The sequence below is a fragment of the Heteronotia binoei genome, chromosome 4 (assembly GCF_032191835.1).
Source record: "Heteronotia binoei isolate CCM8104 ecotype False Entrance Well chromosome 4, APGP_CSIRO_Hbin_v1, whole genome shotgun sequence".
Taxonomy (NCBI): domain Eukaryota; kingdom Metazoa; phylum Chordata; class Lepidosauria; order Squamata; family Gekkonidae; genus Heteronotia; species Heteronotia binoei.
This window is the reverse complement of record NC_083226.1, coordinates 279,659-307,373: the sequence shown is the minus strand read 5'-3', so window position 1 is coordinate 307,373 and position 27,715 is coordinate 279,659. Positions and strand designations below refer to the sequence as shown.

General features: G+C 46.0%; 1 protein-coding gene across 1 annotated transcript in view; it reads right to left on the bottom strand.

The window, feature by feature from the left end:
- The window catches only part of TM9SF3 (transmembrane 9 superfamily member 3), an 86,801-nt gene that overhangs the window by 37,403 nt on the left and 21,683 nt on the right, over nt 1–27,715 (bottom strand). Inside the window, exons 4-7 of the mRNA XM_060236660.1 lie at nt 25,126–25,286; nt 24,322–24,399; nt 4,650–4,781; nt 3,310–3,476 (exon numbers count right to left, since the gene is read on the bottom strand). Of these exons, the coding sequence (XP_060092643.1) occupies nt 3,310–3,476; nt 4,650–4,781; nt 24,322–24,399; nt 25,126–25,286 (538 nt within the window). The remainder of the gene's footprint in view (nt 1–3,309; nt 3,477–4,649; nt 4,782–24,321; nt 24,400–25,125; nt 25,287–27,715) is intronic.

Sequence of the window (27,715 nt, the reverse complement as noted above, 5' to 3'; positions counted from 1 at the left end):
CACCAGAGTGAGGTGTGGGGCAGTGCTGAACACACAGGAATCACAAGCTGCCTTATCCTGCATCACAACTTTGGTCCCTCAAAGTCAGCCTTGTCTACTCAGCTCTTCAGGGTCTCAGGCAGAAAAGGGCCTTCCCCATCACCTCCTGCCTGGTCCTTTTCAACAGAGATGCTGCTGCCAGGGACTTGAACCACCAGGGACTTTCTGCAGGCCCAGCAGAGGCTCTGCCAGCGACCCACAGTCTTCCCCCACCAAGTGAACCAGACAGGGGTCAGAACTGCCTTCTTCTAGGCAGGCCAAGAGGCCACCAGGAAACTTTTTTATTCTTTTCTTGCCTCCTCCTCATACCCTCTTCCAGAACCCTTGCAGCATCTGGCAGAACCGCAGGTTAGAGGAGGAAAGGCAACCTGGCATTGCCCGATCTTGGAAGCTAACTAGGGTCAATACTTGGAAAGGAGACCACCAAGGAAGATTCTGCAGACGACAGCAAAGGCAAACTGCTTCTGCTTCTCACTGGCCTCAAAAGCCTCTTGCTGGGGTCACCAGAAGTCAGCTGTGACGTGATGGCACTTCATACACACACTCACACACACACACAAAGAGGCTTGGACAAGGCAAGGAAAAGAGAGATCTGAGAGGCTGGGTGCCTCTCCACTGGCAGATGGGAGAGAGATCTGAGAGGCTGGGTGCCTCTCCACTGGCAGATGGGAGAGCATTCTTGTGCTCTTCCTTTTCTTGCTGAGCTTCTGAGGAAACTGTCACTCAGAATCTCACCTTCTAGTCCACAGTAGGAAGGCAGGAACTTAAACTCCGAAGAAGGGAGGTCTCAGCTCCCAGGGAACGTTGCTTAGTCCAGTTTCCTGCCTGTACGTGACCAAGAAGTCACGAGCCCAGAGATCCAGAGGATGGAAGCCACAGCCCTCCATGAACCTGCAGCATCAAGCATGGGGAATTCTTCCCTTTGAAGCCCACCTGCCACACCCAAGAATGTATAGGACATTCACCCTGAACTCACGCAGCTGAACACGCACTCTCTCACACACAGACTTAATCTGGGCTGAATTCCACTGCTGAATGACAGGAGGAAGAGAATTACACCTCTGCATCCATTTTGTTTCTGAAAATGTACTTCATAGATGCCTGGCAGAACTCAAACAGTCCAGCCATAACAAGTGCAGATGCACAAACGTGGGTGATTTGGTGCCACTGGCGGCCAACTGAAAGAGAATCTCCCCTCCCCCCAAGACCTTTTGCCAATGGCCCTCTTCAGTGGAAAGGCAGGGCTGCTTGCTGGGTTTTTACTAGCTTATGCTTAATTCACATAAGAAATGCTGAATCCACAAAAATCACTAGCCCATCTACTCATGCACATCTCTTTTAGAAACACGCGTGTCTTAAAAGAAGAATCAAGTTGTGAAATGTGACAGTGTCTGGAGGCAATCCTTCCTCCTTGTAAGTGTTCAGTTAAGGCATTTGGATCCCTGCAGAGTTACACCCTTCTAAGTTCATTGACTTGTGTGGACTTCGCAGGGTGTAGCTTTGCAAAGGGCGGTTCTGAAATGACTGTGGTGTAGGCACACACCCACACCAGAAGGCAACTAACTGTCTCAAAGGCCATCTGCTACCCAGGCTGAAGCGGAAAAGTCGGCAAAGTTACAAATTAGATGGAAGCCAAACATCCCTTGCCCCATCACAAAACTTCCTTCGCAAAAAACTCTTGGCCTGTGCTTGAAGGAGTGCAAACTAGAGCCACACTCTGTACTGTAACTCAGAACACACTTTTGACGCTTGTGGTCAAGGAAGGCAAGAACATCATCTGCTCCACGGTCCAGAAAGACCAGCATATGCGTGAGGGGGAGGGCCCCACGTTTCCCCAAAGAGGCTGCTGTGGGCTTCTCAAACACGCTGGCTGAGAGGCTGTTCCCCACGGGCAGAAGGCGTACCTGCCAGCAAAAGGGAAGGGGAGATTTCTCACCAATTCCCCCTCCCCACTGCAGGCTCCACTTCATCCCAGTGCCTTTTCTGAAGGCCCAGAGACACAATGCAAGGTGGGGGGAGGGGGGGCAGAACAGGCCAAGAAGTTGTGTTTCATTCCCACCACTCCAGTGACACAACTAGACCAAAACCGAGTGATGAACAGCAAAGCACTGGCGAATCCTGTGCTTATTTTGCGTCCTAGAAACCAGTCCCTCCCATCTCCCTTGGAGGGAGGAGGCTCCCATGCAATGGTTCCAGGGAGGAGGCAGCTGTCCCCAAGAATACCTCCTACCAGCCACTGAAACAATGGCAGGAACCCTTATGGCAGGTGTGTCAAACATGTGGCCAGGGGGCCGAATGAGGCCCCCGGAGGGCTCCTATCAGGTCCCCGAGCAACTGGCTGTCATCTGCTTCCTTCTCCCTCTATCTTTCTCCCTCCTGCATCACAGCTTGCTTTGCCAAGCTTGCCCAGTCACACAGGAGCTACAGAGCAAAACCTTTATATTCTCCATTGGCTGAGGCTCCTCCCTTGGGGAGGAAGGGGGGAAGGCAGAGCTTGCTTTGCCAGACTCTCTCAAAGGCCCAGTACAGCTACTGATCCAAGCCTCTCTTCCTTCTATTGGGTAAGGGTTTTCCCTCTCCTAGTCCCCTGGGGAAGGAAGGAAGGAGCCAGAGCTTCCTCTGCCCAGTTCCCTGGTTCCCATGGGAGAAATACAAACAAAGTACCCTTAAGACCAACGAGCACTAATGTTTTAAGTTAAAAAAAACCCTTTAATTGTGTTTGTCTACATCCTTTATAAGATCTCTTATCTCTACTAGGAACACACATGGCCCGGCCCGATGAGGTCTCATTTATGTCAGATTCGGCCAGGGCTTTTTCTAGCAGGAGCTCCTCTGCATATTAAGCCACACACCCCTGATGTAGCCAATCCTCCTGGAGCTTACAGTAGGCCCTGTACTAACAGCCCTTTAAGCTCTTGCAGGATTGGTTACATCAGGGGGGCGTGGCCTAATATGCAGAGGAGCTCCTGCTAGAAAAAGAGCCCCGGATCCGGCCCTCATAACAAATGAGTTTGACACCTCTGCCTTATGGGGTTTGGGCTTTTAAAAAATTATTCTCAAGGACTCCGTGCAAAGAAAACCTGTAAGATCCCTGCCTGCAGTGGTGCCTCTCCCCATCTTGTGCGTGAGCTAGAGACAACTGCCCACCTCTCTTTGGTGCCTCAGTAAAAGCCGTATTTCAAAACTGCATTTCAAATGCATGTAAGTTGGCTTGCTGGGTAAAGCTGAAGCTCTTTTAAAAGAAGACATACGGTCAAAAGAAATACTCACTCTGTGTATAAATCCTCAAGCATGGCCACAATGATCACTATGAAAGAAACGGCAAAGATCTGGCAGCCAGACCCAATAAGTGATGAAAATATTAAAGGGTGGCTGGATGGTCTGAAGACATCTCCGTGGACTTGTTTCCAACCATACTCATCACCTAAATCTCTGTCCTGCACAAAGAAAAAGGTTTAGCATCCACAGCTGCCCAAAAGAAGGAAAGAGATGACTGTCAAAGAGGTTCAAATGCTTTCCCAAGCAGAACATGGGCCTTCATCTAACCACATAGCCCCAAAGACCAAAATGCATCCTGAACTCTCATTGGCCCACTTCCAGACTATCAGTGAATCCTTTGTATTTAGATGTTCTAACCAAAGAGTCTTGACTTTATCATGTAATTCCTCCTCATACAGCTGCTTGTGCCTGCCTGTTGCTTTGTGACAGGCTCTGGAGTAGCCCGCTATTAGGAGCACATCAGGGCACACGGTCCTCGCTTAGAGCTTGACACTCACACTTCTGCCCTTCTGCTGATTAGAGAACCAGGGGTTTGGAGCAGCTGTAGCCCTGCCCTCCTAGCAAGCAAACACCCACCCACACCCCGCCCCCCTCAGACTGAATCACAGCCTTGGTCCATCCATTTCAGTACTGTCCACTCCAACTGGTACCGGCACTCCGGCAGAGGCCTTTCACATCACCTGCTACCTGATTCTTTTTAGCTGAAGATGCTGAGAGCCTTCTGCATGGCAAAAATGTGCTGCTCCCCCAAGCAACAGCCGCTCCCACAGCAGCAAGGAAGATCAGCCTGGTCTAAGCGGGAGGGAGCTTCTTCCTCCCTCCCTCCCTCTCAGCTCCTCTGGCCTTCAGAGGTAAAAGGGGGGGGGAGGAAGCCCAGGCTTGCCCCCTTCTTCCTGGCCAAGAATGTGCTTTGCATGACTGCTGTTTGACTTGATTGGGCACCTGGATGTTTAAACCGCTTGTCAGATTAAGTGCACCTCTCCATTTCTTTTCCTGGGCTGAAGGCTTCCAAGCATCTTGCTCTCCAGAACAAGGGCCTCTTCTAGAAGCTCGACTGGCCTTGCACAGGCCCATGGGGGAGCAGGCTGGGGGTGGCCACACCCCACAGAAGGAAAGCCAAAGGCAGGTCACGGCTGATGCCAGGGAAACAGGCTCAGGCCCACAACCAGCCTACTCAGCTTCTTGCATCTGAGTTTCCTCACAGCCCCAGTTTTGACACGCAGAGGCAACAAATACCCATTCTTCTAGTTGGGAAGAGAAGTCATACTGACTTCTGAAATATGTTTGTGATGTAGAGATCCTTCACAATTAGCCAACAAGACTTCCCTTACCATATCATCCATTTCTTCTTCTTTGCTGTAGCGAGCATAGTCTTTCCTCAATGTCCTCATTAAAATCATAGACACTAAGCCCACCAGGAAGATGACCATCATGAAGGAATTGAAGATGGAAAACCAGTGAATCTATAATTAAAATGTGGTATTGAACTTGTTAGTGTGTAGCAAGCAGAAGGCAAAATTTTCCTTATTAGGCACTCAGCCCCTGGGGTGTCTCTTGAGGTGATCAAGACTTCATTGCAATGAATGAATCCATTCCTTTAGAGGCAAACTCACAAGATCCTTGTACTCCTATGATACCGCATTGGTTTCTTATTAATCCCTATTTTTTTGAAAGATGCAATCATTTTTAAAGTGCAATACATTTACATAAAGCATAAGAGCTTCAGTTTTTTCTAAGTATTTTATATTTAGAAACTTCACTATAATCATTAAATATCCTAAGTAATTCCCTAAAGGAATTTTCTGGGTCTGTCAAATATAAATTTTGCAGAAAACATTGAAAAAAAATTCCTTTCCTTAAATCCATTCCTTAAATATATCCTCAAACCTAATATTTTCTAAGCATTTTAGAAGGTAACTCTTTTCCAGCCTATCAAAGGTTTCCACGGCATCTAATAAAAGAACAGTGTGTGGAATTTGCTTCACTTTACCATAATGGATTACATTAAATATTTCCATATATTGTTAATGATGGACTATTAGTAATAAATTCAGCTTGGTCAAAATATATCTGAAAACAACAGACTTTAATCTATTCTATACAATTGTTAAGACTGACAGGACTAAAAGTTCAATAATGTTCTTTCCTCCTGGTTTAAGAATTAAGACGAATTTACTTTCAGACCACATCTCTGGCATTATTTTTGCTACAAGCATAACACTGAACATCTTTGTCAATGGTTGTGCAATCTGTTCTACAAAGGGCTGACTTTGTATTCTGGCAGGAGCTCATCAAAGCCTGGAGATTTATTCATTTTTTTAGTCATCTTGTGGCCAATCTCTAAGTCTAGCTTATTTCCCTTGCATCTTTTGATAATTTAGGAAGACTTATTTCCCCTCCAAAACTCTTCTATGGTTTGACCATTGTCATTTTGAGATGTATATAATACTTTATAAAATTTTACATCTTCTTTCTTCTTTTCATCTACTTATTGTAATCAATTCTCCTTCCTTTCCCTTAATAGCTATCTGCTATTCCCTCGGCTGATGAAGTGTGCTTAGAGAGCACACGAAAGCTTATGTTCTGTTGGTCTTAAAGGTGGCACTTGACTCCTGCTTTGTTCAACTGCTATTATAGCTATCTGCTATTATGATATTTCTTGGGTTTTTTGTAATTATGGGCTAATTTCCCATCCACTTTTTCAAAACATTTATTTTTCATTTACAGCATAATGTTAATAAATATTTTCTGTATCTAATAATTACAATAGCATTTAGTCATTTTGCTGCTCTCTTATATGGATCCTTTTAATGTTGTTTTGCTTCATTTTTAAAATACACTGTTCTTCATTTTTCTTTTTGCTTTCTATTAACATAGCCAGATATGCTCAAGATTTCCACCTTTCACCAATGCTTTGCTGGCTTCCCAGACCATTAATTTGGACATATCAGGAGTTACATTAGTATCAAAAAACTCGTTCCATTTCAAATCTGCTTTTTGCTATAACAGACTTACTTTGTAAAAGCAGATTATCAGACGTCCAGTTCTTCCCTTCTCTGGTTGTTCAACGTTAAATTAAATCCATATTAGAAAGTGATCAGCATAGAAAGCTGAAGTAACATCCACATGTTTAACCACTTTACTTTTTTTGCAATAAAAATTGTTTTTAGAACGTATTGTATTTTTTAAAAATAAGGTCTTTTTCAACACTGTGAGATTCCTCCCATAAAGGAGGGCTAAAGGAGACTAGGCTCAACTCCACCAGAGCAAGAGCCTTCTCGGTTGCGGCCCCAATACTTTGGAACATCCTTCCAGAAGCCATCAAGGCCCTGCGGGATTTATCGCAGTTCCGCAGGGCCTGCAAGACTGAACTGTTTCGGATGGCATAGAACATCTAATGGGAAAAGGCTGCCACCACATCTGGATCCATAGCGCTTTTATTGCTAACTGCCCAGGATCTGGGCACGTGAGAAAGGAAATATCCCATGACCCACCTGAAGCAGCACCACTGTCATTTCTCTGATTGTTATACTGTTTTGTTTTAATATTGTTTTTGTTTACTGTCTATTTTATGCTGTTAGCCGCCTTGAGTCTATACAGAATGGGTGGGATATAAATATAACTATAAATAAATAAATCAACCATACCAAAATATCTGATTGCTTCCTTAAATAAATTTCTTGAAGTTTTCTGTTTATATTTCTTCTTACCTATCCTACCTAATTTATTGTTCATCACTGAATATCTATCAGCTCCTATTCAAACTTCAACATTATCAGTTGTACCAGCATTTTAGATATTTTTTGCTAATAATTGTTTTTATTTTACATTTGGGCTGCAGACGTTACATATTATCTATTGTTGAACACCCTTTTAGTACAATGCATCTCCCACTTTTATCACATAGTAAATCAGATACCTTATAATCCACATAGAGAAAAACAGGTTGCTTACCTGTAACTGATGATCTTCGAGTGGTCAGCTGTGCTGTCACACACATGGATTATCCGCCTGGATCGAACCCGACCTTGGAGAATTCAAAGCAATCTTAGGCGTTAATTTTGGTACGCATTCTCTCTCGGTCTGGGGAGGAGGCATCCAATGCGCATGCCTAGAACGAGAGGAAGGTCCACCCACCCAGTTTCTTCTAACCGCTGTATAGAAAAAAAATTTAAATAAGGAGAGCATAAACCAGCAGTGGGGAAGGCTGGGCGGGCGTGTGTGACTGCACAGATGACCACTCGAAGATCATCAGTTACAGGTAAGCAACCTGTTTATCTTCATCGTGGTCTCTTTGCAGTCCCACACATGGGTGACTGGCAAGCTAATCTGCCAGGAGGCAGGTGCTGGATCTGTAACAGAAGAGCAGAAATTAATTAGGCATAAAAGAAGTCAAGTAATGTACTTACAGAATAGAAGACTGGAGACGTCAGTCAAAAATGGAACGTAGTACAGCCTGTCCAAAGGACGCGTCATGCCGAGCACGAACGTCTAATGCGTAGTGCGTGGCAAACGTAGATGGAGAAGACCAGACCACAGCGGCACAGATGTCTTCCATCGGGACGCCTTTGCAGAAGGCTGATGACGTGGAAACGGCTCGAGTGGAATGAGCTCGGAGTCGTTTGGGTACAGGCTGCTTAGCCAGTTGGTAGCATAGGGTAATGGCAGCCACAATCCATTTTGAAAATCTCTGTGTTGAGATTTTGTGTCCTTGGTTGTGGGTTCCGTATGCTACAAAAAGTCTAGTGTCATTGCAGAAGGGACGTGTCCGCTCAATGTAGAAAGCAAGAGCCCTACGCACATCCAGATTGTGTAGGGTGAGTTGATCAGCGTCAGTAGGAATATGAAAAAAAGACGATAAAGTAGTCGGTTTTCCTAAATGAAATGGTGAGGCGACTTTTGGTAGAAAGGAAGGGTCAGGGCGTAATATTACTCTATCATGGTGGAAGATAGTATATGGAGGATCTGCTCTGAAAGCACAAATGTCACTGACTCTTCTGCCAGATGTGAGTGCCACCAACAATGCTGTCTTCCAAGACAAAAGGTGCAAAGGAACAGACGCCATAGGCTCAAAGGGCAGTTTCAAAGAAGAAGAAGAAGATGATGATATTGGATTTATATCCCGCCCTCCACTCCGAAGAGTCTCAGAGCGGCTCACAATCTCCTTTACCTTCCTCCCCCACAACAAACACCCTGTGAGGTGGGTGGGGCTGGAGAGGGCTCTCACAGCTGCTGCCCTTTCAAGGACAACCTCTGCCAGAGCTATGGCTGACCCAAGGCCATTCCAGCAGGTGCAAGTGGAGGAGTGGGGAATCAAACCCGGTTCTCCCAGATAAGAGTCTGCACACTTAACCACTACACCAAACTGGCTCTCCATAAGTTGGCTCAGCACAAGGGATAAGCTCCAAGTGGGATGTAACTGACAGATCGGAGGTTGGAGATGCAGAATCCCTTTTAGGAAGGCCTTAGTCACGGAGTGGGAGAAAATGGTGCATCCCTCAATGTGTGGATGGAAGATGATATTGGATTCATATCCCGCCCTCCACTCCGAAGAGTCTCAGAGCGGCTCACAATCTCCTTTACCTTCCTCCCCCACAAAAGACACCATGTGAGGTGGGTGGGGCTGGAGAAGGCTCTCACAGCAGCTGACCCAAGGCCATGCTAGCAGGTGCAAGTGGAGGAGTGGGGAATCAAACCCGGTTCTCCCAGATAAGAGTCCACACACTTAACCACTACACCAAACTGGATCTCCTGAAAGGCTAAGATGGCCGCCAAATGCACTTTCAAAGAAGAGTAGGCTAGCCCTGAGTTAGAGAGAGACAAAGTGTAGGTCAAAACCTGGGCTATAGTAGAAAGTTCAGGATGAAAGTTATGTAGAGCAGCATACGCCGAGAAGTGTTTCCATTTCAGGGAATAAGATTTTCTAGTAGAAGGTTTTCTGGCACTGAGCAGAACATACCGAATGTCTGAGGGAAAATTCAAAAACAGATTTTCCAGGCAGTCAGTCTTAGAAGTCCTGGGTCGTGGTGCAGGACTTTGCCTTCCTATTGGGAGATTAAATCCCGGACTTGGGGAAATCGGAGGAATACGCTGTTTGAAAGAAGGAGGAGAGTGGTGAACCAAGGTTGACAGGGCCACCACGGAGTGATTAGAATACAGTTGGTCCGATCTAGCTTGATTTTCTAAAGTGTTCTTGTGATGAGAGGAATAGGTAGAAATAAGTAAAGCAGTGGTCCCGACCACAGACGGATTGCGGGGATGGAGGACCCCAAGTGTAGAAACGCGGGCACTGGGCGTTGTGTGGAGAGGCAAAGACATCTATTGCCAGAACTCTGAATATTTCGAAGACTGTCTGAAGGTAATGGCAGTTGAGGGTCCATTCGTGGTCGTTGACGAGGCGGCGACTTAGTGTGTCTGCTTGAACATTTTTGATTCCCGGCAGATGCACAGCTGTCAGAAATATGTTGCGAGCAATGCTCCAATGCCATAGGGATAGGGCTCGTCTGCACACGCAGACAGAAGCAGTGCTCCCCTGATGATTGATATAAAAAACAGTAGCTACATTGTCCGAAGTGACCTGAATGTGTTGACCGTAAAGGGATGGCAGAAAGGACCTTAGAGCTCTGTGGACCGCCAAGAGTTCCAGGCAATTGATATGGAGGGATTTTTCGTAGTCTGTCCACTGGCCCTGAACTGTTAACGTTCCGAAGTGAGCTCCCCACCCCCACTTCGAGGCGTGGTCGTAACAATCGCAGACAGCGGTGACCATATGAATGGCATTCCAGACATAAGATGCATAATGATAGTAGTGGCCAGGGATTGGATGTGGTGCACTCTGTCCGTCGAGAAGTAGGCCTTGTGCGATAGTGTTGACAGGTGTGCCCCTATAAACTGAATGTCCTGCCTTGGGATCAGGTTAGATTTTGTTAGATTGACCTGAAGGCATAGCGAAGACAGGAGAGAGAGAATGGTAGAGATGTCCTTTTGGAGTTGCTCTTTGGATTGAGCCACAACGAGCCAATCGTCTATGTAGGCATAAATTGAGATATTTTTTTTGTTGGCGGAGCGTTGCTGCTACCACCGCCATGCATTTTGTGAAGACTCTTGGTGCTGTCGATAAGCCGAAGGGGAGAGAGCGGAACTGATAGTGTTGGCCCCCGACGGCAAACCTGAACAATCTTCTGTGATCATGATTGATGGTGAGATGGAAGTAGGAGTCTTGAAGGTCTATTGAAGCCATCCAGGCCTGATCTGGAATCAGTGGTAGAATAGACTGCAGAGTAATCATGTGGAATTTTTTGTAACGAATGTGTTGATTGAGTTTGCCAAGATCTAGTATAGGACGCTGACCTCCGTCTCTCTTTGGAACCAGGAAGTAATGGGAATAGAACCCTGTATGATGGAACTGCGGTTGAACTGGTTCTATAGCCGCTTTGTCCAGCAAAGTGGTAATCTCTTTCTGGAGAGGGAGGGAAGGGGGCGTACTTATGAATCTGTGGCGCTTCGAGGGCAAATCGAACTCTATGATGTAACCCCTGTGAATGATCGCCAGGACCCATGAATCTGATGTTATGGATTTCCACATGGGGTAGAATGGACATAGTCTGGTGCTGTCTGTGTGATGTTGTGACAGAATGAGAGGTGGTATTAGAGAGTCAAAGAGACTGTTTTGAAGCTAGGGCCATCTTCTTTGTGGTTTGTGGACGAGCACTTTGATGGGAGGGTTGCTTAGCTGGAGGAACTTTGCACTTCCAGAAATCAGCTTGTCGAGGTGAGCGGGGACGCTTGAACATATGAAGCTGTCTTATACTGGATCAGACCCTTGGTCCATCAAAGTCAGTATTGTCTTCTCAGACTGGCAGCGGCTCTCCAGGGTCTCAAGCTGAGGTTTTTCACACCTATTTGCCTGGACCCTTTTTTGGAGAGGCCAGGGATTGAACTTGTAGTAAGATGCTTTCCAGACTCTCTGTCGGTTGGGTTGAGATTGTTGTTGGTTAACTCCCAACCTTTTAGCCCTTTTCCTACCATCATCAACAGTGGTCAGAATATCATCCGTAGTGGCATTGAAGAGGCCTTGACCATCGACGGGTAGGTCGTCAATTTGGAACTTAATGTCTGGTTGCAGTGAAGAGGAGTGGAGCCAGGCATGACGGTGTAAAGCGATAGATGTGGCCATGGACCTGGATGAGTAAGCCACTGCGTGGCGCACCAAATTGATTTGTTGTTTGCTCACACAGGAGAGCTCTTGTAGGATATGTGATGCTTGCTTCTGTGCCGTGTTAGGTAAGGAAAGGATCATAGTGGTAAGTTGAGACATCAAATTAAAGGTGTAGGTCAAAAAATAAGTTTAATAATTATGAATCTTGGAAGTAGCAGTGGTGAGGGAGTAGATTTTTCTCCCTAATTTATCCAATTTCTTTCCTTCCTTTTCAGGTGGAACCAGATGGCGTGTTTGCTTAGATTTTGATGACAAATGTATGATCATGGAATTGGGTGCTGGATGGTTAAATAAAAATTTTAAATCGGGGCATGAATCTTATTTAGAGACTCAATCCTTTTGGATGTAGGCGGGCTTATCCCATGCCTCTTTTAAGCCTTCCAAATGGACAGGAAGCACAGGAAGAAAGGAGCCTGCTGGCACGTCTTCATGAACTAAGTCATGGATTACATCTGACACTCTAGGTAAGTCAGTGGTAAGTTTTATATTAAGGGTATTGGTGAGTAAATCCAAGTAGGCCTTGGATCCTTCTGACGGTGAGACGTCGGCCGGCTTGGTAATGTCGGAGACTGGAGAAGGAGGTGCTGAAGCCGTTGATTGAGAAGAGTCCGAATGTTCAGCTTCAGATTCTTCAGGAGCATCACTGGGAGCCATATATGTGGGCTTGGTAGGCATTGACATGGGCTTAGTCGACAAGGAAGGTTGTTCAGGCTGTGTTTCGATGAGACTGAACAAGCTGATGTAGACCTGGCTGGTGATAGTGGTTTTGACACTAAACTATAATGCCATGGACGATGGTATGGACTTCCATGGGATCGGATATATGAAATTCTCACAGTACCGAGGTCGATAGGTGTCTTCGTGGTATTGAGGCTCTCGGTAGGTATGTTGATAAGCCATCTCATGGTATCGAGGCTGGAATGGTTCTTCACGGTACCGATGCCGATGTGATTCAGAAGAAGGTAACCTGTAGTATCGTCGATATCTATGTGGGGATGGTGACCTGGAACGTGATGGGCCGTCATAGTCGTAGTGCTCCCTGCGGTGACGTGGGGATTGCTCAGCCAGAACTTGAGTGGACGGCTCCCTAGGTGTCAAAGGCTCTCGTCAGAGTGGAGACACTGGAGAGACTGTCTGCTCCTTGAGAGGCATAGAAACTTCTCGAAAGGAGTGTGCTCCAAGTAGGTTAGCTCGCTGACTCCGATGGTGCGAGGATTCTGGGGATTCGGTGTCTAGAATGTTGTCTGGTAGGGATCCGTGAACCAATGGAGATCTAGATTGGATATGGACGACCTCATCAGATATGGTATCGATGGGCGTAGAGAGCTCTGGTGGAGTCGGTGCCGTTGGCATCAAGGTCGAAGTCATGGCGGAAGACTTAGAATTCGAAAACTGATGGTCCATCTCGAAGATGTCGAATCTGAGAGGTTTTTAGAAGTCGATTCCATGTTTCTTCCTGGAATTGTCAGACTTCTTAGAGTGTTTTCCGGACTTATGCTTGCTGGGAGCCGATGCCACAGAAGCTGCCAGTCGAGCCATGTCCCTTTGCACAGTTAGGGAGGATGGCGAAGTTTGGGATCCCGAAGCATGGGACATTACAGGCCGAAGCGATGACTCCAAAAGGTGGCTTTTGAGTCTGGCTGCACGATTTTTTCTAGTCTGTTTCCCAAACTGTCTGCAGTGAAGGCAAGTCTATGGGTCTCCCCCAGACAGAAAAGGCACAAAGAATGTCCGTCTGTCGATGGAATTTTGGCCCCACACCGGGTACACTTCTTAAAGGTAGTTTTGGTATCTTTCCCTTCCATCTACCCGGGAGGTGGGGGGAGGGGGGAATAGGAAAGAAGATAAAGATTCTTTTTTTTTTTAACCATACCAGAGAGGTGAAGACGAAACTCGGAAAGGGACGAAGAAAAACGGTGAAAATGCAGAGGAACAATGGTGAAGATTGCAGAGAAGTAAGGAGACGCAGCGAGGGAGGTGTATCCCGGACGGCAGTAAAGAAGAAACTGGTTGGGTGGAGCACCTTCTTCTCGTTCTAGGCATGTGCAGTGGATGCCTCCTCCCCAGACCGAGAGGGAATGCGTGCCAAAATTAACGCCTAAGATTGCTTTGAATTCTCCGAGGTTGGGTTTGATCCAGGCGGATAACCCATGTGTGGGACTGCACAGAGACCACGATGAAGATTCATAGAATCATAGACTTGGAAGGTACCTCTAGGGTCATCTAGTCCAACCCCCTGCACATGCAGGAAACTCACAAACACCTCCCCCTAAATTCACAGGATCATCATCGCTGTCAGATGGCCATCTAGCCTCTGTTTAAAGGAAGGAGAGCCCACCACCTCCCGAGAAAGCCTGTGCCACTGAGGAATCGCTCTAACGGTCAGGAAATTCTTCCTAATGTTAAGCCAGAAACTCTTTTGATTTAATTTCAACCCACTGGTTCTGGTCCTACCTTCCAGGGCCACAGAAAACAATTCCACACCATCCTCTCTATGACAGCCATTCAAATACTTGAAGATGGTGATCATATCACCTCTCAGCTGCCTCCTCTCCAGGCTAAACATCCCCAGCTCCTTCAACCTTTCTTCATAGGACTTGGTCTCCAGACGCCTCACCTTGTCGCCCTCCTCTGGACTCGTTCCAGCTTGTCTATATCCTTCTTAAAATGTGGTGCCCAAAACTGAACACAATACTCCAGGTGAGGTCTTACCAGACCAGAGTAAAGCAATACCGTCACATCACGTGATCTGGACACTAGACTTAATGTTTATTGCTACTCCTTTAGTTCCAGTATTTGAAGATGCTATAAAAACTTCCCCTAATGTTTTGTTTCTGAACAAACCATTTCCCTGTTCTTTAATATGGGTATCTGTGACAAAATAATGTTGACTTTTTCTTTCAACAATTCATGAAAAAAAAGCTTGTTTGTTTCTTCTTTTCATTTAACCTATTAATAGGGATGGATTGGAACCCATACGAACCCTGGTTCGAGCACAAACTGCTTCCTGAACCAGATTTTTGAGAGAACGTGCCTCCCTCGATCCACTCACAAACCTCCATAGAGATTCATAGGAGAGTTTATGCAGACTCTGAAAATATTTAAATACCTTTAAGGCTTACTTCTGAGTCCTCTGGCCCAACTGGGAGTGAGCTCTGAAGGCACTGAAATGCCATCAGAGAATACCACTGGCCAAGGCCTGAATGGAAGTGAGCTCTGGAAACATTTAAATGCTTTCACAGCTCACTTCCAAACTCCATGGACCAGTTTGGGCAATGGAAGAGTTCACTGGAGGTTTGTGGTTTGTGAGAATCCCAAACCATGAACCTCCATTTTCCTGGTTGGTGTCCATCCTGACCTACTAACATCAATTCAAAGTTTTTTTAAAAAATTCCATTCTTTAAAATGATATTTTATCTCTGCTTTAAGCTTCTGGTGAATTAAAAAATAATCAATCCACTCTGCTGCTTCCTCAAGTGTTTTGATGTTATACCTGTTCCCCTTAACAGTGGTCTACAGAATACTTTCTGTCTCTAAATAATCCGTGTTCCCAGCCTATCCGTCACACATCTCAAATCCCAATGCTTCTGCAAGGTAAACAAAGATCTGGAAAGACTTGGATTTCATCATGATTTACTTTTAGAGGTTTGTTCCTAGTAGCATGCAATATCCTCTCTCTCCTCTAAACATTTTCAAAAGAGGCAATCATCTCTCTAAATACTTCATTTTGTTGGGCTACTTTTAAATTAATTCCATATGCTTTATTGATTCCAAAAAATTTTAAATTAAACTTTCTACTTTTTTGTTCTAATTCTGATCATACAAATAATTTAATCTCCTATAATTTTTTTTGTACTCACTGCTTCATTTGTTTTACCATACTTGTGTGTTTTATCTTCTTTTCCATTCATTCTTGTGTGGTTTTCATTTCCTTCGGCTCTTGAAAATGCTGCCTAATCCTTTCTCTCTTTTGGTCTCTAATGCACTTAATTCCCTATCCAACTATTGTTTCAACATTTCCAGATTCTGAGCTACCCTTTCCTCCAAATGCCATCTAAGTTCCTGTCAGAAGACATGTTTAACACCCTCTCAAGTAGCCTGGGCTGAAAATTCCATCCTAACTGATTCTGTGCCTTCTTGTTTTCTTCCACCTTTTGGCATGCCGATACAAACTAACATTGTGTCAACAGATCATGCAAATCGCTATATAGCAAACCACATTAAGAACATAAGAGAAGCCATGTTGGATCAGGCCAATGGCCCATCCAGTCCAACACTCTGTATCACACATTGGCCAATACACACACACACACACACACACACTGTGGCTAATAGCCACTGCTCCATATTTTTATCCAATCCCCTCTTGAAGCTGGTTATGCTTGTAGCCGCCGCCACCTACTGTGGCAGTGAATTCCACATGTTAATCACCCTTTGGGTGAAGAAGTACTTCCTTTTATCCGTTTTAACCCGACTGCTCAGCAATTTCATTGAATGCCCACGAGTTCTTGCATTGTGAGAAAGGGAGAAAAGGACTTCTTTCTCTACTTTCTTCATCCCATGCATAATCTTGTAAAGCTCTGTCATGTCACCCAGCAGTCGACGTTTCTCCAAGCTAACTTTTCTTCATTGGAAAAGTGTTCCAAACCTTTAATCATTCTAGTTGCCCTTTTCTGCACTTTTTCCAATGCTATAATATCCTTTTTGAGGTGCGGCGACCAGAATCGCACACAGTACTCCAAATGAGACCGCACCATCGATTTATACAGGGGCATTATGATACTGGCTGATTTGTTTTCAATTCCCTTCCTAATAATTCCCAGCATGGCATTGGCCTTTTTTATTGCAATCACACACTGTCTTGACATTTTCAGTAAGTTATCTACCATGACCCCAAGATCTCTCTCATGGTCAGTCTCTGCCAGTTCACAACCCATCAACTTGTATTTGTAACTGGGATTCTTGGCCCCAATGTGCATTACTTTGCACTTGGCCACAGTGAACCTCATCTGCCATGTTGACGCCCACTCACCCAGCCTCAACAGATCCCTTTGGAGTGCCTCACAATCAATTCTTGTTCTCAGTATCCTGAACAATTTAGTGTCAACTGCAAACTTGGCCACTTCACTGCTTAATCCCAACTCCAGTTCATTAATGAACAAGTTAAAGAGCATGGGACCCAGTACTGAGCCCTGCGGCACCCCACTGCTTTCTCTACTTTCTCCATCCCATGCATAATCTTGTAAACCTCTATCATGTCACCCCGCAGTCGACGTTTCTCCAAGCTAAAGAGCCCCAAGCTTTTTAACCTTTCTTCATAGGGAAAGTGTTCCAAACCTTTAATCATTCTAGTTGCCCTTTTCTGCACTTTTTCCAATACTTTTTCCACTGTGAAGACTGCCCATTTATACTCTCTGCTTCCTATTAATTAGCCAGTTTTTGATCCACAAGAGGACCTGTCCTTTTACTCCATGACTCTCGAGCTTTCTATGAAGCCTTTGATGAGGAACTTTATCAAAAGCTTTCTGGAAGTCAAGGTGAACAACATCTATTGGGTCCCCTTTGTCCACATGCTTGCTCACCCCTCAAAGAACTGTAACAGGTTAGTGAGGCAAGATCTTCTCTTACAGAACCCATGCTGAGTCTTCCTCAATAACTCGTGTTCATCAATGAGCCTACTCATTCTGTCCTTGATAATGGTTTCTACCAACTTTCCCAGTATTGAAGTCAGACTGACTGGCCTATAATTTCCCAGATCTCCTCTGGAACCCTTTTGAAAGTTGGGGGTGGCATTTGCTACCTTCCAGTCTTCAGGAACAGAGGCAGATTTCAATGAAAGATTACATATTTTTGTCAGGAGATCCACAAGTTCAACTTTGAGTTCTTTCAGGTCATCCAGACCAGTGACTTATTAGTTTTTAATCACCAGTTACTGACCCGCCGCCTCGCCGACACAGGGATTCAGGGGCTGGCCTTGCAATGGCTTTCCTCTTTCCTTGATGGTCAGGGACAAAGGGTGGCGATTGGGGGAGAACTATCCCAGAGACACCTGCTTAATTGTGAGGTGCCTCAGGGGGTGGTCCTCTCCCCGATGTTGTTCAAAATCTACATGCGCCCCCTTGCCCAGATTGCCAGGAGATATGGGCTGGGTTGCCACCAGTACGCTGATGACACCCAGCTCTATCTATTGATGGACGATCGGACTGACTATGTCCCTGAAAAACTGGACCCGGTGTTGCAAGCTGTGGCAGGCTGGCTTAGGCTGAGTGGGTTGAAGTTGAATCCAGTGAAGACAGAGGTTCTTTGCCTGGGCTGCGGCGGTCTGGGAGGGGAAATTCCCCTACCGGCTTTTGATGGTGCGCCACTGAAAGCAGTGCGCAGGGTCAGGAGCCTGGGGGTGCTACTGGAGTCTTCTCTGACAATGGAGACCCAGATAGCAGCCACTGATAAATCTGCCTTTTTTCATCTTAGGCGGGCGAGGCAGTTGGCTCCCTTCCTGGAGCGTGATGATCTGGCAACAGTGATCCATGCAACGGTCACCTCGAGGTCAGACTACTGTAATGCCCTCTACATGGGGCTGCCCCTGTGCCGAACCCGGAAACTGCAGCTAGTGCAGAACGCGGCAGCCAGACTGTTAATGGGACTGCCTAGGTGGGAACATATACAGCCTAGGCTGCGGGAACTGCACTGGCTGCCAATTGTGTACCGAGTTTGTTACAAGGTGCTTGTTATTACCTTTAAAGCACTATATGGCCGAGGAACTGCCTACCTTAGGGACCGTCTCTCCCCATTTGTTCCCCAGAGAGTACTGAGATCTAGCTCACAAAATCTGCTGAAAATCCCTGGGCCAAAGGAGGCCAAACTAAAAGTGACAAGGGAGCGGGCCTTCTCAATTACAGCACCCCACTGGTGGAACCAGCTACCAGAAGAGGTGCGGGCCCTGCAGAGCCTTAATCAGTTCCGTCAGGCCTGCAAGACCATCCTCTTCCAACTGGCCTTTTAAGGTGAAACCATTGCATCATCGCCATGAAAACTATGTTTATACGTATATATTGAGACTGTAGCACCATATCATAGTGTGGTTTTAAATTATTAGTCTAAACACTGTTTTAAATGTAATTGTATTTTAAATGTTATGAATTTTATTGTCGTATTACTGTAATGATATATTTATGTCATGTAAGCCGCCCTGAGCCTGCTTCGGCGGGGAGGGCGGGATATAAATAAAAAATTATTATTATTATATAATTCGTCAATCAATTGTAGGATCTCCTCTCTTGTCACCTGAATTTGACTCAGGTCTTTCAACACCCCTTCCAGTTGTTCTGGAGTGGGCAAACACTTCTCGTCTTCCACAGTGAAGACGGAGGCAAAAAATGCATTCAGCTTCTCAGCCATTTCCCTATCCTCAAGTAATCCTTTGACCCCTTGGTCATCCAAGGGTCCCACTGCCTCCCTGGCTGGTTTCCTGCTTCTAATATATTTGAAGAAATTGTTATTGTTGGTCTTTATGTTTTTTGCAATATGCTCCTCATAGTCCCTTTTTCCCATTATTAGAGATAGAGCATGAAGTATTGCAGCCAATATAACGCATTAAGCCACTAAGAACATCTAGCTATAAAAAAGTGAAAGAAAGGCACTAAAATAGTCTATCAGTGCCAAAATTCCAGCAACAATTCAGTAATCTGCTCAACCACAAAGCCACATAAATCTCTCCAAACCGATAAAGCTGCAAGTCCAGGATGGCAACCATGTCCCAGGCCCCCAAGCCAAGTTCTAAGGACAGAGGCAAATCCTCAAGGGAAGCCACAAGGCCCAGAATGGCCACAGAACCACTGGAAGGTCCCAGAATGGAAAGGACACACCCGGAAACAAGAACAAAATCCATATGCAGCACAGACATCCTAAATACAGAACAAATCCTCAATCACATACTTATGTATGCTGGAGTCTTTTCTTCGTAAAACTTCCTACTGTCTCCAGCAGTTCTTGACCAGCCCATGCCTGAAGGTCCGACCAGAAGGTCACCCTCCTTCAGACAGAGACCTCACAAGCAGGCCCACAGCACACGCCAGTGGCATGGTTGCAGGTAGCCCAACGCTTTTCACGGGCCAGTGAATGATATCCCCTCACCTGGGTCTGTGGGGGTTCACTAGTCCACCTCCTGCTCTGGGGATGAGAGGGGACACTTCTGTGTGCAAGAAAATGGGGTGGGGTGGGGGTGGGAACGCTGATGACCCTGCTCATCTTCAGCAGTGTGGTTAGCCAGCCCTGCTTCTTCCACTGCCGACTGCATGAAGCCTTCTCCTCTCCTGGCTTTTCCCCACTCTACAATATTTGTTTTGAGACATGGTGACCAGAACTGTACATAGTATTCCAAATGAGGCCATACTATGATGCCCCTCAAAGACATCAGAATATCTGCCATTGTTGTCTCTATCCCTTTCCTATAACCCCCTGCAAAGAAGTTGTTCTTTTCAATGCTGTTGCACATTTGGTTGACATTTTCATTAAGCTATTAATTACAACCTTGGGGGGGTGGGCTCCCTCCGGGTGTCCTGCCCCCTCAGGGAAAGTGCATGCACAATACATCGCCTATCATTTCCCGGTGTAGTGAACGCTGCGTGGTCACTGTCTAGCTATGCCTGGCAGATGGTCACTGCAATGGCCTCTCCTACATCACTGCATCCGTGGCAACACCTTCTCGCTGGTCCCCCCCCGTTTTCACAGAGTTTGCCACATCATGGTGCGACCGAATATCCGGCGGTATAACCAGATGGGCAGGTTGGGCTCACCAACCTCGCCAGCCAAGAGAAGGAAAACTCTAACATCAAGCCCGGGCAGACAGAGCTCGTTAATGTAACATCTACCACCTGGAGGACTTGCTGCCGGCGTCCCGGCTTACTGGGCCATGGCAGGTGACCCCATGGTGAAAGGGTGGAGCCAGTACTGTGCACACTGCGCTTCACCTAAAAATTCCTCTGCGTAGGCCTGAAGAATATCCACATCCACAACCCACAACATACCAAGTCCTGCAGCGATGGGCAAGGGGCGAAACAGCAGGTGGAAGCTGCCACTGGAAGCCACAGTCCCGATCCTGCATGTAGGCGGTTCAGGGTATTGGTCGCTTGATGCTGACCCGGAGACGAAAGCATTTTTCGGCAGCACCCTGAACGACCAAGCAGCCTTATTTAGGGACAGCACTGCTTGCTCCGTATGGAGAGGGGCCTAGAAAAGGTGGCCTAAACAAAGCTCGTCCCCCCCCCCCCAAAGTTGTCTAGCCGCGGTCAACGGGCATCCTTACTTGCGGTCGAAAAATAACAACAAAGAAAAGGCATGCACCTGCCTCACAAAGTGTGCAAAGACTAAAGCTTGCGTGTTGGAACATCAGAACCATGCTTGACACAGTAGACAGTGGTCACCCTGAACGACGCTCTGCTCTAGTTGCCCACGAACTTCTCAGGTTGAATATTGACATAGCAGCTCTCAGTGAGGTCCGTTTCCCTGAGGAAGGTAGTCTTCGAGAACACGGTACTGGCTATACCCTCTACTGGTCGGGTAAGTCAAAGGCTGAGACCCGCCTTTCTGGCGTTGGCTTCATGGTCAGGAACTCCATTGCCTCTAACCTTGAAAACCTGCCAACAGGTCACTCAGATCGCATCATGTCTATGCGCCTCCCACTTCAAAACAAGCAGCATGCAACACTCTTCAGTGTGTATGCCCCAACCCTTCAAGCAGATCCTGCAGAAAAGAACAAGTTCTATGCTGATCTACGTAACCTCGTACGGAAGACCCCTACAGAGGACAAGGTGATCATCCTTGGCGACTTCAATGCCAGAGTAGGTAAAGACTCGGAAGCCTGGAAAGGAGTACTTGGCAAACACGGCATTGGCAACTGCAATGATAATGGGCGCCTCCTGCTAGAATTCTGCACGGAGCATCAGCTCACCATTACCAACACTATCTTCCAGCAGAAGAACAGTCTGAAGACAACCTGGATGCACCCACGGTCCAAGCATTGGCACCTTATTGACTACATTCTGGTGCGCCAGAGAGACCTTCAAGATGTCTTACACACTCAAGTAATGCCCAGTGCAGAATGTCATACGGATCATCGTCTTGTACGCTGCAATCTCCGTCTTCACTTTAAATCTACACCCAGGAGAGGCGGTATCCCTCGGAGGAAATTTCAGGTTGGCAGTCTCCAGTCAGCCGAAGTTAAAGCTGCCTTCCAGGCAAAACTCCAGACAAGAATTGAGGACCCCAGTCGCCTCACAGATCCTTCTCCAGAAGCACTCTGGGAACACCTAAAAACTACCATCCTGTTGACCTCTGAAGAAGTCCTCGGGTTCTCCACAAGGAAGAACAAGGACTGGTTTGATGAGAACAATCAAGAGATCCAAGAATTACTGGCGAAAAAGAGATCTGCCTACCACGCACATCTTGCTCAGCCCTCCTGTCCCGGGAAAAAAGCAACATATCAGGCTCAGAGTCCCCTGTGTAGTGCAGACGGCCAAGTGCTCCTCACAGACAAGGCATCCATACTGAACCGGTGGTTGGAGTATTTTCAGGTTCTCTTCAGTGCCAATCGCGTAGTTCAAGATTCAGCAATCCACCTCACCCCACTTCAACCAGTGAAAACAGAGTTGGATGAGATCCCCACCCTAGAAGAGACTGTTAAAGCCATCAAGCAACAGAAAAGTGGCAAGGCAGCGGGAGTTGATGGAATCCCACCAGAGATCTGGAAGCATGGGGGCATAGTATTACATAGCGCACTTCACAAAGTACTTGTCACCTGCTGGGGACAAGGCAAACTACCACAGGACTTTCGCGATGCAATCATCATTACTCTACATAAGAACAAAGGGGAAAAGTCAGACTGCTCCAACGAGCGGGGGATAACCCTGCTCTCCATCGCAGGCAAAATCCTTGCTAGAATACTACTGAACAGACTGGTGCCCACCATTGCAGAAGAACTCCTCCCAGAGAGCCAGTGTGTCTTCAGGGCTAACAGGAGCACCACCAACATGGTATTTATTCTCAGGCAGCTCCAAGAGAAATGCAGGGAACAGAACAAGGGTCTATATGTGACTTTTGTCGACCTTACCAAAGCTTTTGATACCGTTAGCAGGAACGACCTGTGGCAAATCTTGGAACGTTTAGGATGTCCCCCAAGGTTCCTCAGTGTGGTCATCCAGCTACATGAAGACCAGCGAGGCCAAGTCAGACACTGCAACGATCTCTCGGAGCCCTTCCCAATAGGCACAGGTGTAAAGCAAGGCTGTGTTCTCGCGCCAACTCTCTTTACGATCTTCTTTAGCATGATGCTTCAAAGAGCAGCAGTAGATCAAGATGATGACGATGGTGTCTACATCCACTATCGCACCGATGGCAGCCTGTTCAACCTGAGGCGACTAAAGGCCCACTCCAAGACAATGGAAAAACTTATCCGAGAGCTACTGTTTGCTGATGCTGCTGCACTTGTCTCCCACTCGGTATCAGCTCTGCAGCATATGATGTCCTGCTTTGCAGAGGCTGCCAAGCTATTCGGCCTAAAAGTTAGTCTGAAGAAGACAGAAGTTCTCCACCAGCCTGCACCCCAGGAAGATTATCACCCTCCTTGCATCACTGTGGGTGAATCAGTTTTGAAGACAGTCCAGCAGTTCAGCTACTTGGGGTGCATCATCTCCTCAGACGCCAAGATCGACAAGGAGATTGGCAATAGACTGGCAAAGGCAAACCGTGCATTTGGCCGACTGCATAAAAGAGTGTGGAGCAACAAGCATCTGAAAAAAGGCACAAAGATCAATGTTTACAAAGCGGTTGTGATGACAACCCTCATCTACGGCTCCGAATCGTGGGTTTTATACCGTCATCACCTGCGACTCCTTGAGCACTTACATCAGTGCTGCCTTCGCACCATCCTCAACATCCACTGGAGTGACTTTGTGACCAACACTGAAGTCCTCAAGCGGGCGGAGGTTACAAGCATCGAGGCATTGTTGTTGAAGATGCAGCTGCGCTGGGCAGGGCATATCTCCAGGATGGAAAACCACCGCCTTCCCAAAATTGCCCTGTATGGCAAACTTTCCACCGGCCATCGAAATAGCGGGGCATCAAAGAAGAGGTACAAGGACTCCTTGAAGAAATCCCTTGGTACCTGTTGCATTAACCATCACCAGTGGTCTGACCTAGCCTCAGATCGCAAAGCATGGAGGCGCACCATCCACCAGGCTGTCTCTTCCTTTGAGAACGCACGCATAGCTGGTCTTGAGGATAAAAGGAGATTGAGGAAAAATTGTACTGCTACAGCACCAATCCCAAATCAGACTTTTCCCTGCAGCCACTGTGGCCGGACCTGCCTGTCCCGCATTGGTCTTGTCAGCCACCAGTGAGCCTGCAGCAGACGTGGACTACTGCAGCTTTCTTAAATCTTCGTTCGCGAAGCCGAGCGAGTAATTAATTACAACCCCAACATTTATTTTAATCTTGGTCTCTGCCAGTTCAGAGTTCCCCAGCAGACATTTAAAATCAGGAGTTTTTTGTTTCACTATGCATCACTGTACACTGAACTTCATCTGCCACACTGCTGCCCACTCACCCACCATTTGAATTGACCCTTCTGTAGCTCTTCTCATTTCACTCTGGTTAAAGTCTGAATGTGCGGCAGCCAGCAATCAAGAATACACTCACCTTCAGATTTTAACCAGGAACACAATGAGTCAGATCATGATCAATAGTGATATATGTAAACTTTTAAATACAACTAAATTCAGAAAAGATACCCTGTGTTGAAAAAAAGATGGGTCAAGGTACTTGTCAAATCTATCTTCAAACTTCACATCTGATTTTTTCCATTTTACCTGGAGAAAGACAGAGAGAGAGGGAATAAATGAATGAATTATACTTAAAACACCAAGAGTATTTTGTAATCCACAGGGCCCCACTTTAAGGGTGTAGCAAAGAAGTTAAACTAATCTAAAATATACTCTCTCTTCTACATGCCTCCTCCACGCCTCCAATGGGCTTCCTTGTGCTCTTCTTGGCAGCAGTCCCATGCGTCTCAATCTTCATGACTGGCAGAAATACAACAGGTGTCATTTTTTTCTGCCCACTGCACCTCTCTTTAGATGGCCTGTCATGGAGGTCTGAGAACTAAGAGGCAACCCTCTCGGGGACAGTGACCGCCAAGGGTCACAAGCTGCGGACTGGCCAGCAGAGTGGCCTCCACCTTCTTTATGTCCATCTTAAGAAAAAGCAGCCAAGGCAGCCTGAAGCGTGGAACCCAGAGGACCAGGGGCCATCGAAGCCAGATAAAAGTTCTGCCAGGTGCAACTTGCCCAGTGAGTTAAGACTACAATAAGAAAAGCCGCACCTGGTGAGATTTTTGGTTCTGTTAATCTTATTTCTTTGCTCTTTGAGATGCTACCCCTGCTGCCTTTTCATGCTTCTGGAAATGGACAGAGCCAGCAGAAAACTGCAGGGGACGCAGCAGAATTAAACTAGCCTCAGTCCATTGAAGAAGCTGCTTGTTTATGCCCACTTTTGCCACAATAACTTGAAGTTACGTATCAATTTAAATTACTCACTGAGTAAGACATCTGGATTTTGGTGTTAGGAACCAGTTTAACTTTTCCTTCGCTTGTCAGATTCACATCCACAATTCTATTTCCATTATAACCTATTTCAAGTTTTTTGTAGGTCCAGAGATAGTAATCTTCTCCATTCTCATCTGCCTCTCCAACAATACCTTGGGGCAAGGTAGAAAGAAAGAAATTAATGTGCACTTCAGTTTATTTGTTACTTTTGGTCAACGCACCCAACTAGCCTGGTCAGTGATGTCCCAGCCGTTGTAAGGACACAACCCCAGGGACACCCCTTCTCCCTGTGTGTCAAATACGGATGCAGAAATCTGCCCTGAAGTGCCTTTTGTTGCTTTGCCAGCTGCAGCTGGTTTTGGAGAAGAGAACTTTGGCCATGGCAAACTATGCCCTAAATCAGATTTAGGTTAACATGCTGGATAGGGAGTCCCTTATGGAGCTTATGTGTAAACTTCAGACAGTGGAAATGCATCGGCAAGACTGAACTGGAGGAGGGCTGCATTTTTCAGGTGCCTGGTAAAAGCTTCTCAGTTCAACCAGGCATTGTGCTCAATGTCAGGATCTTGCTTTATCATCACAGTGGCATTTCTTTTGTTCATACAGTTGGGTTTTTTAATCTTTTCATCCACTGTATTGAATTATCTCCCACTTTTAAACTGCCGCTTTACTGTTGTTCAAATTGTTTCACTGGTACTAAATTTGCAGTGATGTATGGTTTAATTTTGTATACTGCCTTATGGAAAGCACAGCCTATGAATAATAACCCATCAGCTAACTTATAAATACGTAAACTTGCAGATTACAAAACCCTCTGAGATATTGCAGGAAATGAAAATTCCAAGTGCAGTAAAGAAAAGCAACCATGTCCAGATAAACCACCTATTATTCCCTTTGTCCCTTGGAGTCCTACTCTCTTCCTAACCCACTACTGATTTCAGACAACTGTTCAAGGAGAAAGAGGATGGGTCTGATCAGCTCTTAAGAGTCTGAGCTCCCTTCGGCAGCAACGCGCTGGGATGGAGAGCGATCTCGGAGTCTTCTGTGTCCCTGTCAGAAGCTTCAAAGAAGGAACTCGCACCATTTACAATTAGGTGAGCGCTCATCATTGGCCTTCTTTGGTTTCATATTTACATTATGCATTGAGAATAACTGAAAACACAAAACAGCAGCTACTCTGCCTTCCTTTTTTGGCTAAAACCTTTATTTCCTATTTCTTCAGAGTCCCCAGCAGTCACCCAGTTAGAGGACCAAGGAGGGTGAAATGTCCTTGTGGCCTTCCTTGCAAACAGAGAGTCCCTGCTGGTTGTTCTCCAAGCGTGACAGGCTTCCAAGTGAGAGACACAAGCAGTGACAGCCCAGGGCAAGACCCCACCATAGGCTGGGGCAGGTAGTGTGGAAGATCACAGCCTTAACCCTTTGCAGAACAGGCTCTCGCTCTGAACTTTCATCACGGACAGCAGCACAGAAAGACACCGATACCTGGAAATCTCTCTTTGGATCTTGGTAAAAGCAGACTGCAGCTTTACATTCATGCACCCTGTGGCGGACCGGTCCTGCGTCTGCTAGCTGGCCCCAGCCCTGCTCAGCCCTTCATGGTATGCTGACCTGAAAGGGCCACTCCACTTTGCTCCTCCTTCTGGACACTAGGAACCCCTCTTGGGGCTTCCTAGGGATCTTTGGGGCTCCCCTGGAGAGTTGGCAATAGGTATGTTAACTTTGGTATCCAAAACATTTTAGCGCTTCTTATTCTAGAAGATAACCCTAAAGTTTTATTTTTCCATCTTTTCATGTCTCTCTCAATTTTTTCCCCTATTTTATCATAGTTTTCCTTTACCATTTTATCAATATCTTTATGCAGAACTATACCTAAATATTTAAATTTCTTAACCCCCAATCCTATTTTCGTAGACCTATTTATCCTTTCTTTTCTGTTAACATTAAAATAAATAATTTCTGATTTTGTCAAACTGACCCCTAGCCCTGAACACTTTTCAAAGTCTTCTAGGATAATCTTAATCTCTTTAACACCCTCCTTAGGGTTAGTCATAATTACAATAATATCTGCAAAAAGGTTAAGCTTCATCTCTTCATTACCTATCTTATAGCCCTCAATTCTACCCGAATTTCTAATCCGTTCCTCTAGTTGTTCCGTTGCTATTATAAATAAGAGAGGAGATAGAGGACAACCCTGTCTTACTCCTCCTTGTCTAGGAAATGCTTGTGTATGGTTATTATTAACTCTTACTTTCGCATTTCCTCCTTTATAGATCTCCTGAAATGCCTGTAAGAACCTTTTCCCTATCCCAATTTTCCTCAATATTTGCCATAAAAATTCGTGAGATAGAGTATCAAAAGCTTTATAAATGTCCAGTTTTAGTAACCCTATTTTTTCCTTCTGACCATGATATAGGACGTTTAGTATATTTCTAATGGGGTGTGTGATGTTTCTACCCTTAATAAACCCATATTGGTCCCCTTTAATGATTGTCGAAATGACCTTCTGAAGTCTATTAGCCAGTATTTTTACAAAAATCTTATAGTCTTGGTTTAATAGACTTATTGGTCTATATGAACCTAC